The 14,462-nt window shown below is 46.4% G+C and overlaps 1 protein-coding gene across 1 annotated transcript; it reads left to right on the top strand.

Moving 5' to 3' along the window:
• The first annotated feature begins 3,384 nt into the window (after positions 1-3,384).
• Positions 3,385-8,681, top strand: LOC124683977 (uncharacterized WD repeat-containing protein C2A9.03-like). The gene is made up of 10 exons (XM_047218396.1): positions 3,385-3,518; positions 3,636-3,822; positions 3,918-4,085; positions 4,330-4,416; positions 6,922-7,056; positions 7,142-7,246; positions 7,340-7,431; positions 7,521-7,626; positions 7,722-7,808; positions 7,900-8,681. The coding sequence occupies exons 2-10, from the start codon at positions 3,682-3,684 to the stop codon at positions 8,311-8,313; spliced, it is 1,335 nt and encodes a 444-aa protein (XP_047074352.1). The 5' UTR covers positions 3,385-3,518; positions 3,636-3,681; the 3' UTR covers positions 8,314-8,681.
• Positions 8,682-14,462: the final 5,781 nt, after the last annotated feature.

Raw genomic sequence — 14,462 nt, 5'->3', positions numbered from 1 at the left:
TGTGCCGGGGGGCACCGTCGGTATCTCACTTACTCTTTGCCGATGATTCCCTGATCTTGATGAAGGATGATATGGCGAATGCGACTACTCTTCGACAGGTGTTAGATACTTACTGTGCTAGTTCTGGCCAACTAGTGAGTGACCCAAAGTCAAGTATTATTTTCAGTCCTAATACCCTGGCGGCGGACAAGGAAGCAGTGTGTGCAGCGCTAAACATTAATTCTGAAGCTCTAACGGAGAAGTATCTGGGTCTCCCCTCCCATGTGGGGATTGAGAGATCAGATTGCTTCCAAAATTTGGTGGATAGAGTTTGTCAAATCATAAATGGATGGAACGAGAAAAATCTATCTATGGGAGGAAAAGAAATTCTCTTGAAGGCGGTTGCCCACGCAATACCCACATATGCCATGTCGGTTTTTAAAATCCCAAAGGGTATTATAAAGGCTATATCGGCCGCCATTGCTAGATATTGGTGGGGAGAAAAGGATGGAAAGAAGGCAATGCACTGGTATTCCTGGTGGAAGATGTGTACTCCGAAGAAGGAAGGCGGCACGGGGTTTAGGGACTTGCATTGCTTTAACCTCGCGATGCTCGCAAAACAAATTTGGAGACTAACAATTGATCATACTTCTTTATGTGCGCAGGTTCTTAGTGCTAAATATTATCCTACATGAGAGATTCTAAAAGCGGGTCCGAAGAAAGGGGCATCTTTCACGTGGCAGAGTCTGATGGCGGGAATGGAAACGTTTAAACGAGGGTATATATGGCGTGTGGGGAATGGAGCAAGTATTGATGTTTGGGCTGATCCATGGTTACCAAATAGTCCAACACGGAAGGTGCTTACACCCAGAGGCCACCTATTGATCAGTAAAGTAGAAGATCTAATCAATCAAGTGTCTGGGAGTTGGGACGTGCAGCTTTTGGAGGAAAATTTCTACCCGTGCGATACACATAAAATTTTGGCGTTACCATTTTCACCTTGGGAAACGGAGGACGCCGTATCATGGCATTACAATCGGAGTGGCATTTTTTCGGTGAAATCTGCTTACCATATGGAGTGGAAACACCAATACGGAAGTGGTGCGGTAAGACGAGATCAACAAAGTAGCTCTAGCATAAACCCGGTGTGGGAAAAAACCTGGAAGTTAGTTGTCCCTGCAAAAGTAAGGATTTTCACTTGGCGTGCCTTGCATGGCATTATTCCATGCATGTGCACTCTAGCAAATCGTCATATCGAAAGGAGTGGGCAATGTCCTCTGTGTGAGAGCGGAGCGGAGGACCTAGATCATATGATGTTTAAATGTGAAAAAGCTCAATCTGTTTGGAGAGCTCTGGGCCTGGCAGAAATTATACATAATGCTATACAGGTGGATCTATCAGGTTGCATGGTGCTGGAGCACCTACTGATGTCTAAGCTGAGAGCACCACAAGGCCTAAATGGATTACCAATTACGAGATCATAGTCACTGCGGCTTGGTTTATATGGTGGAGAAGAAGAGAAGTAAAACATGGCGGAACATTGCCTTTGGCTAGCAGAACGGCTCTATCAATCAAGGCCATGGTTATGAACTGTGTAAAGGAGAAAAAGAAAATCGGAGGAGGTGAGAAGAAGGGCTGGATGCGACCACCGTCAGGTTTTGTAAAACTAAACGCCGATGCAACAGTAAATTTGGACACAAGGAGGGCAATGACGGGGTGTATCATCCGAGATTCCACTGGCCAGTTTCTAGCGGCTTGTAGGATCCCGATCGAGGGGGTTATTGATGTCACCACTGCGGAGGCTCAGGCAGTCCGAGACGGTCTATGGTTAGCTGAGAGAATCGGGTGCAACCATATATATGTGGAGACAGATTCATTGGAGGTTGTCCAGGCCTTCATGGAACCAGAGGAGCACAAGATAGTGGGCATGCCATTCATCGACGAGGATCTAGTGTACTAGGGAGAGTAACATAGCTTAGGCCACTGTACTAGGGAGAGTAACATAGCTGCGGATCTAGTGTCAAAATCACTAGATGATATAGATAATAGTTTCTGGTTAGATGATCTGCCTCCTTTTCTTTATCCATAGTTAGTGGAAGATGTAACCGTGATGTAACCAGACTATTTGTGTTTTGGCGGGCAAGTTTCGAGATGCACTCTTTTCCTTCCAGGGCACCGAAGGGGACTGGAAGGTTTTTAATGAGGCGGGCTTGCTCTGCATAATATATTTGTTCAAAAAAAAAAGAATAGCTAGCACCTTGTTATTCTTAAGTTCCTTGGCCATGCCTTGAACATACATAAAGTAAGCGTGAATTGTTCTTCTTCCTATAATGGATGAAGTTTTACATGAGGAGATGAGAGACTGCATTAAAGGTTGTAATCTCAAGACCAAGATCTTTTTCACGAAGTTGTGGATTAGATCAATGGGATCAAAATCATTCTTTAGATTTTTATGGGCTATCCATTTCAATCTTTCTCACTAGGGCTCTTCTTTAACTATCTCCCAACAGTGTATGAAAAATTAAACAGTGCACCAAAAAGATTTTTCCTAAATGCATGCTTTTTTTAGAGGGACCTAAATGCATGCTAAAGACAAAAGTTTAAACTAGACAGGTTTAAACTCTAGTCCGGATCAACACGTTGAAGACTTGAAGTGGTCCGATACAGTCTACATCTTTTGTTTTTGAATTGAAGTGGAAGAACTTTATGTTCTAGGTCACCGGCGGACCTTAGTTGAGGCAAAATCGGGCAATGGCCCGCCCAACCCAATATATCTTAGCCTAATAATAAACCATTTTACACATTTTCAGTGTATTGGCCCGTCCAACATTTTTAGGCTAGTTCCGCCGCTGTTCTAGGTTTCACAAAAACAGAATAATGTGCAATTTTATAGCTTCGAAATGCGCACTGAATACTATACTTGGATCTACACATTTGACATTTTTGAACATAAAGTATTCATAGTGAGATTTTGAAACACTTGTAGTGGCATAAATCATGGACAACCACCAGATTTTCTTCACGACTTTTTAAAGCTTAGAAATACGATTTTCTAGTATGATTTTTCAAAATTTGAAAGAAAAAATTCTCCCTGGAGCTCGGCCTCCGTTTGCAGCTTCCGATGGCGTGTGAGACTTTGCTGTCTGAACCGTTCAGTCGTGCTATTTCAGGCTTAGGTTAATCCCCGCGACCCGATCCGACCCAGACGCCGCAGCAGATCCAGTGGGATCCTTATCCCGTACGGGTACTACGCGTGACTGACATCACGCGCCCACCATCACCCCGTCCCGGTCGGCGGAGAGGACGTCCCGATCCCCACCGATAATCCGCGTACACAAAAACCGCCACGCGCTCCGGTCGGTCGGCCGGTCCGGTTTTCCTCTTCCCCCGCCGCCCGCTCTACTGCTCCGCCCACCCCGTCGTCTCGCCGCCTTCCATTCGGCCGCTCCCTTTTTTAGCTCGCAGCGCAGGCCCCCCCCGGAACGGCCAACAAATCCCTAATTTCCCACGCGTTTCCGCCCCGCCGCCGACTAACCCAGGTGAGTTCTCGGCGGAATTGGTCTTAGATTCGCCGCTCCTTCCCCGATCCCGAGCTCCCTCTTTCGATTTTCCGGGGGTATTTCTGATTGCCGATTCCTCTTCCTGCCGCCGCGCAGTGTTGATTCTCTTTTGGCTGGATCGAGGGAGGTCGCGGGAGGATCGATGGACGAGTTCGAGCTCGAGGATAACCTAGAGTTCATCCTCCAGAGCATCCAGGAGCTCATAGACGACCAGGGGGACGACAACCCCTTCGGCGAGGTCAACCAGAACGAGCTCCTCGCCAACCTCGTCAACTATGACCAGGTACGCCCTGCACACCCACTACCTTCCCGCTTCTCATACTTTTTTTCATTGATTCGGGCTTAATTTCAATTTAACCCCTTCTCTTTGCTTTGCAGGATAACTTGATGCCGGACGTGTCCGCCGAGGACGTAGCCAACGGCAAGGACGTGCAGGGGATCCCCTGGGAGAAGATGCTCTTCCCCAGGGACCAGTACAGGGAGATGAAGATGAGGAGCTACAAGAATTATCAGAATCTCAGCTACGCCCGCGAGGACGCCATCGAGGTACAGAACCCTCGAGCAATTTTAACTTTATTGTTATGAGGAGCTACAACAATTATCAGAATCTCAAATATTCTTTACAAAACATGTCTGTCCTATCGTTACCGATTCTAACTTTATTGTTATGCCCAGTCTAGTCTTAATAATTGGGAGTTTATGGCACAAACAATTATATGAAGATAGTAATGTCATCAGCTTGTTTGCTCACCAGCTTAGAATCTGATTTTCCTTATATTTCATCTTCCAGCACTGCAAACATGTGGACAAGGATAGCCCTTACTATGATTTCCAGTACAACACAAGGCGTGCTCGGCCATCAATTGTGCATTTTCAGGTTTGTATCTACCCTCTTGTCGTTTCAAACTTCCAGTACAATATGTGGAGCTTAAATAGAGCAAAGGCTAAAGTATTCTAACTGGTTAGATCATGTTTTCTTGTGCAAAAGAACTTGTTCATGTCCACGGTCGAGAACCTTATTCACAATGTCTGTCTTCTGGAGATAGAATATGAATTGGAGGAAAATACGTTGCACAATGTTGTCGGAAGCTATATTGTAGAATATTATTTTCAATTCAGTTATTTAACACTCCCTCAGTTTCTCTATCTAGGGTGTGCTAAGTTTTGGTAAGACAAGGATTTTACTACTACTACTAACAATTACTCAATTAATGTAAGGTTTTACAATACAAAATCATATTTGTAGTTATATGCAAGTATTTTCGGATACGGACCTGACGTTTATCAGTAGTTCTATGTCACATAAATTGTCTATCGATGACTAGTTGTTGGTCAAGTCCTAATACAACCTAGATTCGTTAATCTAACTAAGTGAACCCCCAAGGGTTATCATCTTTAATAAGAATCTCAGCAAGAGGGGCATATCTTCTTTGCAGTTTCTCTAGCACACAAAGTTATGAAGGAACAACGTTACCTTGCTGCTAAGCGTCTACCTCAACATATTAAGGACTAGATATCATTCTAGCGACAACATGCCAAATTTTTTTGTCAGTAAAGAATACCCGACCATTCCAGGATCTCGTTACTACATAGAACAAATTCTGCATAATGTAGGAAACGAAATTGCATAGTATTCTTTCAAGAAAAAATAGAACTAAATGTTGGCTAGCCTTCGCTGAGCCTCCCGTGGGTTTGAAAACTTGACATTTAGGAGGCTTACCTAATAGATTAACTAGCAGTACATCAGGCAATTATAGGAGGAAAGGGAGTGTGCCATGAGGATGGTTTGAAGGGAACAAGTATGTGCCATTGGGCTTGTTTTGAGGATGGTTTGTCAGGTATGGTTGCAGGGAGCGATATTTTATAGCGTGGGCAAAGTGTTAACATTCTGGAAATTCTGAGAACCGCAAACAGTATTTGATACACGTTATGTAACTGCAAGGACCACTATTGAGACTGGCAAGTCCCCAATATTTAAGACTCACCAACTAGCTATCCCGTATGTTCACACATCCAAGTTTCTAATTGCATGACCAAATGGGACTCCATAGCGTTAATCAAGGGCTCCGATTCTGATTGCATAACATCCCCAAAACTTTCCCTATCAACTAAAAACCTTTGAAGAACCACCTCTTGGTGGGTATGTGGGGGCCATGGCTCCTTCCACAAGGGTTGATCATAGGTTGCTTGCCAAAATGTTAAATGTGTTCAGTAAAACTTTGGTGAGACTGAGACCCACAGAATTTTCCCGGTCATTCTAGCATGTACTGTGGTTTTGCATTTCTTATTCTTAATCGTGAAAAGAAAAACTAAGAGCCTGCTTGATTTCTGCAATTAACTGCCTCAACATTACAGTTTTCTAAAGTAGATAGATTAAGCTAAGTAGTGCTCATGCTCAGACTGCATCAGAATAGACTGCAATCTGGCCACAATTTCTCCCTTGCTGCATTTTAGTTTCGCGGTGCCCCTGCTTAGCTTTTCAGATTCTTAAATATCCGCAGATCTGCAAATGAGTGATCCTCAAATCAGTAAATCCCAAAGCACCAGATACCTAATAAGTGAAACCCCCAAACAAAAACCCCACTGCTCACCTCAAATGAAATTCCAAATCAAATGTGGAGCCCAGGAGGAGGGCAACAACTGTGGCAGTGCACTGTGTGGAGGCATCATCTGCTGACATCTTGCCTTGGAGCAGATCCGTACAACATGTGTGAGGTGGAGTGTCTGGAGCGAGTTAGGAGCCGAGCCAGCGTCAAGTCAAGCAGCGGCGAGGGGGGTGACCAAGCGAGCTGGACTTCTGGCCTGTGTTTGGTTCTGACCAGTTGCGAGTTGGGACATTATTGTGGTGCACTGTGCCCTACGAAATTGTTACCTGGGAACTGTGTGGGTTACTTTCTCACCTGGTGTAGTTATTGCTTCTCCCTGTGAGCACTCTGGCAAGCCAGGGGCAGCTGCCAGAGCATCGCTGTGTGCGGGCTCTGCCCGTGGTATTATTTATATTGAAAAACCAATTTTAGCTAAAGACGGGGAGCACATTAGCACATCTAGACTGAAGAGCAGATTGGTCGTAGTACTGTTGAGGGTAGATACTTTACTTATGTTGGCACCCAGCCTAAAATAGAAGCACATTTCCCTTTGTTAATCACCACTTTTCCTTGCGAGTATCTGTTTTCTTAATTCCTCCATTGAAGTTTTTACCAATTGTTGCAGTCCATTTTCTTATGAACTCCTGAAATTCTGCAACTCGAATGTTCATTCAGTAACTTCTCCATAATAGGTGCTTGCATCAGATTAATTCGTGTTCATATTACTAATTTCTCTCTTCGCACTAATAAATAAAGATAGATGGTGTAGTTTTGAGTTCTGACATTCAAGTTTACAGTTGAGGAATTTGGTCTGGGCAACAAGCAAGCATGATGTTTATACAGTACACAATCAGTCTTTGACACACTGGTCATCACTGGACCAGATAAGCACTGAGCTAGTTAATGGTGATGATTGCATTATACCGAAACAGGTTTGTATTTCAGCTCAGGTTATTTGTTGTTGATTCATCTTCTGTTTAGACTGAAATGTCCATCACATTTGTTGTTGCTTGACAGAGGGGCCATGGTTCACAATCTGTCTCCATGGTCCAGTTCACAACTATGGCTGTAGATAAGGATTTACTGGTACTTGGTGGTTTTCAAGGGGAGCTTATATGCAAGGTAAGTGGGTGGCAACTAGACCCTTGTACCCTGCAGTAGTCTAACAAGTAACACCTCATGATCTGAGCTGATAAGTTGCTTTGTTTCTATTAGCGACTGGAAGATGATGGGATTGTTTTCAGCACGAGAGTTACAGAGGATGAGAATGCCATAACCAACTCTTTAGAGATCTACGAGGATCCCAAGTGAGATTTCTTGTTTTCTGTCTGAGTTGGTATACGGTAGTATTGTCAGGTTTTTCTGAACAATATTCTAACAAAATGTATATTTCCAGTGGTTCTAGAAGGTTGGTTGCTGCTAATAATGACTGCTCTGTCAGAATTTTTGACACGGAGTACTTCGACCTCCTGAACCACTATGTCTTCCCATGGTCTGTGAATGTAAGTAGCTTAGACCTTTTTTTTTCAGCAAAAGCTCAGGTCTGTTTACTACCTGTATTCTGCCCTTTATTTACTAATATCTAGTTTCCAAACAGAGTGTTTCGGTGAACCCTGATGGAACACTCTTTGCTGTCCTTGGTGATCATGAGGATGGCTTGGTATTTGATCCCAAGTGTGGCAAGGTAAGCATGTGGGGTTGTTTTGCTCAAGTTTGCACGAAATTAGTGTTTTCTGGTTAACCCTAAACAAGTAACCTTTTCTGCTTTGCTTTAGGCGATTGGTAAACTTACAGGGCATTTGGATTACTCCTTCTCATCTGCCTGGCATCCAGACGGCAATATCTTGGCTACTGGAAGTCAAGACACAACATGCCGGCTGTGGGACATTAGAAACCTATCACAGTCCTTAGCTGTCCTCGGTGGAAGGCTAGGCTCGATACGCTGTATCAAATTCTCTTCAGATGGGCGCTTCTTGGCAACAGCAGAGCCTATAGATTTCGTCCATATCTATGACTGTTTTGCTGATTATGGCAAATCTCACGAGATAAACTTTTTCGGTGAGATAGCGGGTTTGTCTTTCAGCCCAGACACGGAGGCTTTCTATATTGGTGTAGCAGACCAAACATATGGAGGCCTCATGGAGTTCAGCAGGAGGCACCAGCATCATTACTTGAACTGCCTGTGGTGATCTCTTTTATGTAGCACAGTTTGCCTTTGCAATCCCTTCAGTTGGGATTGATTGGTCGTTTGATTGTGCTGCAAAATCTGCATGGATATAGTGAAGGCAACTGGTAGAGAAAATTCATTGAAGCAGTGTGCGATGAGTGGTTCGCTGCAGCTCCTCGGGCTACTCCAGATAAATGATCTGGAGCTGTATAAATTTCTGTCCTTTTAATTTCTATCATTTTGTCTGGATTAACTTGTTTCTGTTTAGGAACTGGTGGAATATAGTTCAATGTATAGCTTTTATTCCATTTCACCAAATCAATGTACATAGTCGATGCTTTATCTGGACGGTGGCTTTCCCGTTCTTTATATGTCTATAACGTTACATTCGGGGATGGAGTATTTGACATGTTACTTGGCCCGTTCGGCTGTAGCTCTTGAAGGCACGCTACCCTATGAATAGAAAGGGAATCATAATTCAAAATAATCCTAGGTATTCGAGTACCCATGATGCACGAACCTGATCAGACAAACAGGGGACCAGTCCCAAAAAACGTCGAACATCGCAACCGGTGCAGGGTACATGAACCCAACTGCACATTGGTGTGTGGCAGACTACGGGCCTGTTTGGTTCCCAGCCACACTTTGCCAAGCCTAACTTTGGCAAGTGTGGCAGCCACAAAAGTGTGGCTAGGATTTTGGAAGCCACAAAGTGTGGCAAAAGTTGGCAAAAAATTCACTCTATGACAAGTGGGCCATATGGATAGTGAAGTGTGGCAGCTCTAAAGTGTGGCAAGAACCAAACACATGCCAAATTACCAAACTTTGGCTTGGCAAAGTGTGGCTGGGAACCAAACAGACCCTACTTTTCTTTGGCACGATGCAAGTTTTTTCCCCAACGCAATACTCCTTCCAGCCCTAATTAGTTGTTGCAGTGGGAGTACTTCAAGTTCCTCTGACTCATAATATAAGATGTTATTATAAGTACTGTATATTATTTATAGTGATAATGGGGTGTTGTGTATAGCTTGTGAAACAAAAACACAAGAATTGCAAAATTACACAGAAATTGAAATAGATGGCTGGTGTCCCTGTAGTACGTACCATTTTAAAGAAGAACAATCAAACAGGGAAGGAGTTCATGCATGCACCTAGAGATGTGCGAATCCAGCTCCTAAATTTTGTAGGTACAATCTGCACCAGATGCGGCGTTGAACGAAGTGGAGCACGTACGCAAGGAGACATGGGGCATGTGCATTTCCCAGTCCCAGGATCACTCACATGGTCCCAGAATCCAACACATGGCCGTGGAGTGAAATACTCACCAAGATTCCAAGATGGCCAATGGCCCCAATCACTGGACCAATAGTTAACAATCGAGGAGCGGCTAATAATTTTGCTACCTTTCTATATTAGGATGTATATTATTTTTATTTTAAGTCAAACTTTGTAAACTTCAATTAAATATATAGAAAATAATATAAGCATATATAACATTAATTCAATGTCATTAGAACCACCACAAAATATATTTTCTTACAATGCAGTTTGTATTATGAAAGTTAATATATTTTTATAGGATATAGTTAATAATTTTTTACAAAGTTTAACTTTAACCAAAGGTAATATGCATCTAAAAATTGCAACTCTTATTACCCTCCTATTAAGGTTTTTTCTGCCCTGAAGGCGATTTGAATCGCCCTCGTGAGTCCAACTTTACTACCGATCTAAACTTCTCCATATACTTTGATCTCCACCTGGCCCTAGGATTTCACCGAGGAGCGGACATGGCGACGAGCGAGCTTGGGAGTTCTTCTGGGGTGGCGACGGGGAAAGAACGGGAGATCGATGATCTCCTGAAGCACCTGGATGTACGTGACGATGAGCTGGACGAGGTGGTGATTGGAATGGAGGTGGTGAAGGAATTTCAGATGGCGGTGTGATGGTTGGCGATCGCGAAAATCCACACCAACAGAAGATGGCGTTGTTGGATATGGGCGTGAAGTCGCTAGACAGGTGAAGAAGACCATGTCCGTCCTAGAGACAAGGAAGAAAGAATAACTGTTGATGAAGCTCTAGATGATCCGAAGGTCCATGACTTCAACAACATATGACACCTTTTCCATTCAACATGCATCACATAGTACAGTCTTACCAACGATTGTTTTCGGGCAAGGTTATTCAAATACTACCTTCATTCCATAAAGTAAGGCATATAACTTTAGATAAAAGTTATCATTGCTTAAGTTTGACTACGGACAAAGACAAAAAAAAAAAAAAGTAGCTGCAACACCAAATCTACATCAATAGATTATCCATAAGAAGTACTCTTTTCATAGTGTATTAATTCACTACTGTAAATAGGTGTTGTTTTTATATAAATCTTCAGTCAGACTTAATGTGATTTAACTTTTGACTGAAAACACACGTCTCTAACGAAACGAGCAAGAACAAATGTCTCAGCCGATAGAGGACTCGTTACAACGATAAGAGCATCTCCAGTCGCGTCCCCCAAACCGTCCCCTAAACCGCACCGGATCGAGCGTTCGGGGGATGTGTTTTGTTCGTGCCGCGTTTGGGGGACATCGCTCCCCAGTCACGTCCCCCAAACGCCACCCCCAAACATTAAAAATAATTTAAATAGATAGAAAAAACTCTTTACTAATATTCAAATTGGTTCAACATGAAGAAATTACATATAAAACTTTGAAAAAACATAAATTACATATAAATTATTTTAAACTACTTCGTCTTCTTCTTCGATGATGGCCCCGTCTCGTCGTCGTCATCACGGTGGCGCTTCCTGCTCGTCACCTCTTTCGAAGAGGCGGTGTCGGCCGACTCGTCGGAGGAACTAGTGTCCTCCACGTCGTCGCCGGTGCTCGTCGGATGCGCCTTGGCCTTGGCCTTCGCTTTCGCGTCCGCCTCCGCCTTCGCACGGGCCGCCGCCGCCGCCTCCTCTGACCCTTCCTCCTCCGCGTCCTCCTCCACGCCCAGCCATTCCTCCTCGCTGTCAACTGCCGGCGGGAAATCGTCGCCGCTGCTGGGCGTCCGGGTCCTGTCCCACCAACGGCGAAATCCAGCAGACTTGCCCTCGCTGGAGGTGTCGGATGGAAGCTGTGAGGTGTAGCTCATCGTCGCTGGAGGTGTCGGATGGAAGCTTGGATGAATGGCGACCGGTTGAAGATCCGAAAGCGTCTACGTACGGGTCTTATTGAGCGCGGATGAACGGCGGCGCAGAAGTCGAAGAGAGCGGCGGTTGCTCTTCCGAGGAGTCCGCGCTCCATTTCGGCGGTTGGCGCATCGGTCGCTGCGGTTGCCAATGCGACGGTTCCGCTTCCCGGCAACTGCACCGTCGCTACGTAGGCGGCGGTTGAGCATCCGAGCCGCTGACGCATCGGACCTGCGCCTCCTCGCCTCTCATTTTGTTGTGTTCGGCGTGCCTGGAGCGTCCCCTGTGTAGCTGGGACGGGCTCGAGACCCCAGACACCGTATTGGGCCGCGCCGGATAAAATGAGCCTTTAAAACGCGCGACTGAAAATGTTTTTTTATTCGACGGCACCCCAAATTTTTTTAGAGACGTTTTGAAAGACATGACTGGCATCTAAGAGCATCTCCACTCGTCCCCCCGACTAGGCCCCCGAGGGACGTTTTTTCCATCCGGACGGCGTAATTCGGCCCAGTCGCGCCCCCGGTTCCTCGTTTTCGTCCGGATTTGGCCCTTCATCCATCCGGCGAGCCCACGCCATCCCCGGTCCCCGGGGCGCGCTCGGGGACTCCGGACGAAAGATTTTGGCGCGAAACGTCGTGTGGACCCGCGTAGTCGGCGACTGGAAAACCAAATCCTGTCGATTTCCCTCCAATTTGCTTGCATATCCCCATTCCCTCCAATTTGCTTGCATATCCCCATTCTCTCCCGCCGAATTTTTCCATCCTCCTCCTCGTCTTCCAGTTCCAGTTCCCGGCGGCGTCTTCTCGTCCACCACCGCTCCTCGTCTTCTCGTCCACCACAATGCCGCCGAAGGCGACGACGAGGAAGCCGCGGGCGAAGAAGGAGCGGCCGCCGGGCATGACGAACGCAGAGTGGGCGGCGGACGAGAAACGGCGCGAGGTGGAAACATGCGGCAGGGCGGAGAGGGTGAAAAAAGCCGCCGCCAAGAGGGCGGCGGCGGCGGCCCAGGACGAGAAAGCGAGGAAGATCAGCATGGCCATGAGCGGCGGCGGCGGCGCCATGTTCCCCGGCCAATGGCCGGCGCTAGGTACAAGCAGTTCCCCGTCGTCCTTCTCCCCTTCGATGTACTCGCCGTCGCCACCTGCCATGTTCCAAGAGGGCGCCTACGTCCAACCGTCCAGGTTCACGCCGTCGCCGCCCGAGCTTGATGTCGGCGGCGGCGGCCAGTTCGAGGGCACCTCGCCGGTCATGCGACGAGGGCCGCTCCCGTTCGGCGCGATGGCAGCGCCGAACAAAGAGGAGATCCACGAGATGATCACATCCGGCTCCATGGCCACCGCTGCGAGCCCGGGGTTCTTCATGGTCGCCGCCGCCGCGAGCCCGGGGTTCTTCACGCAAGAGGAGGCGAGGGCGACAGCAGCTGTGGCGGCGCGCAACGAGTATCGGGAGGATGTTGCCGACGGAAGCCAAGCCATCGAAGAAGAAGACGAAGAAGAAGAGCTAACTCAAGCCGCCGCCAACCTGTCGAAGGGGAAGAAGAAGAGGAAGAAGGACTCGCCGCCTGTCGAACCGCGTATCAAATGGACGCCGAAGGAAGAGGAGTGCCTCGCCGAAGCTTGGATGACCGTGTCCACGAATGGCATAAACGGGGCCAATCAGTCGTACGACACATATTGGCTTCGAGTGAGGCAGGCGTACGAGAAACGCAAACTCGTCGATCCCTGATACGTCTCCAACGTATCTATAATTTCTGATGTTTCATGCTTGTTTTATGACAATACCAACGTGTTTTGTTCACACTTTATATCATTTTTATGCGTTTTTCGGAACTAACCTATTGACGAGATGCCGAAAGGCCAGTTGTTGTTTTCTGCTGTTTTTGGTTTCAGAAATCCTAGTAAGGAAATATTTTCGGAATCGGACGAAATCAACTCCGGAGATCTTATAATTTCAGGAAGCTTCCAAGCACCGGAGAAAAGTCGGAGGGGTGCCGGGAGGCCCCACCCCACGGGCGGCGCGGCCCAAGGGGGCGCGCCCTATCATCTGGGCACCCCGTGGCCCCTCCGACTCCGACTCTCGGCCTATATAATCGTCCCTGACCTAAAAACATCGACCAAGAGGACAAAAACAGAGAAAACCATCCAGAGCCGCCGCCATCGCGAAAGTCCAATTCGGGGGGACAGAACTCTCTGTTCCGGCACCCTGCCGGGACGGGGAATTGCCCCCGGAGTCATCTCCACCGCCGTCTCCACCGTCGTCTTCACGGCCATCGCTGTCTCCATGATGAGGAGGAGTAATCCACCCTCGGGGCTGAGGGCTCCGCTGTAGCTATGTGGTTCATCTCTCTCTTTATGTGATCTAGTTGAATATCATCTATGTGCTACTCTAGTGATGTTATTAAAGTAGTTTATTCCTCCTGCACGGTGTAATGGTGACAGTGTGTGCATCCGTGTTAGTACTTGGCGTAGTCTATGATCATAATCTCTTGTAGGTTATGGAGTTAATTATTACTATGATAGTATTGATGTGATCTATGCCTCCTTCATAGTGTGATGGTGACAGTGTGCATGCTATGTTAGTTCTCGGTGTAATTGTGTTGATCTATCTTGCACTCTAAGGTTATTTAAACATGAATATCGAATACTGTGGAGCTTGTTAACTCCGGCATTGAGGGTTCGTGTAATCCTACACAGTTAGTGGTGTTCATCATCCAACAAGAGGGTGTAGAGTGGTTCTATTATGTGATCATTGTTGAGATAGTCCACTAGTGAAAGCAGGATCCCTGGGCCTTGCTTCCAAGCATCGAATCTCCGTTTGTTTACTGTTTTGTTACATGTTTGCTCGCTGCCATATTTTATTCAGATTGCTATTACCACTCATACTCATCCATATTACTTGCATCTCACTATCTCTTCGCCGAACTAGTGCACCTATACATCTGACAAGTGTATTAGGTGTGTTGGGGACACAAGAGACTTCTTGCTTTGTGGTTGCAGGGT

Source organism: Lolium rigidum, chromosome 1 (genome assembly GCF_022539505.1).
Source record: "Lolium rigidum isolate FL_2022 chromosome 1, APGP_CSIRO_Lrig_0.1, whole genome shotgun sequence".
Taxonomy (NCBI): domain Eukaryota; kingdom Viridiplantae; phylum Streptophyta; class Magnoliopsida; order Poales; family Poaceae; genus Lolium; species Lolium rigidum.
This window is presented reverse-complemented; position numbering and strand designations above follow the sequence as displayed.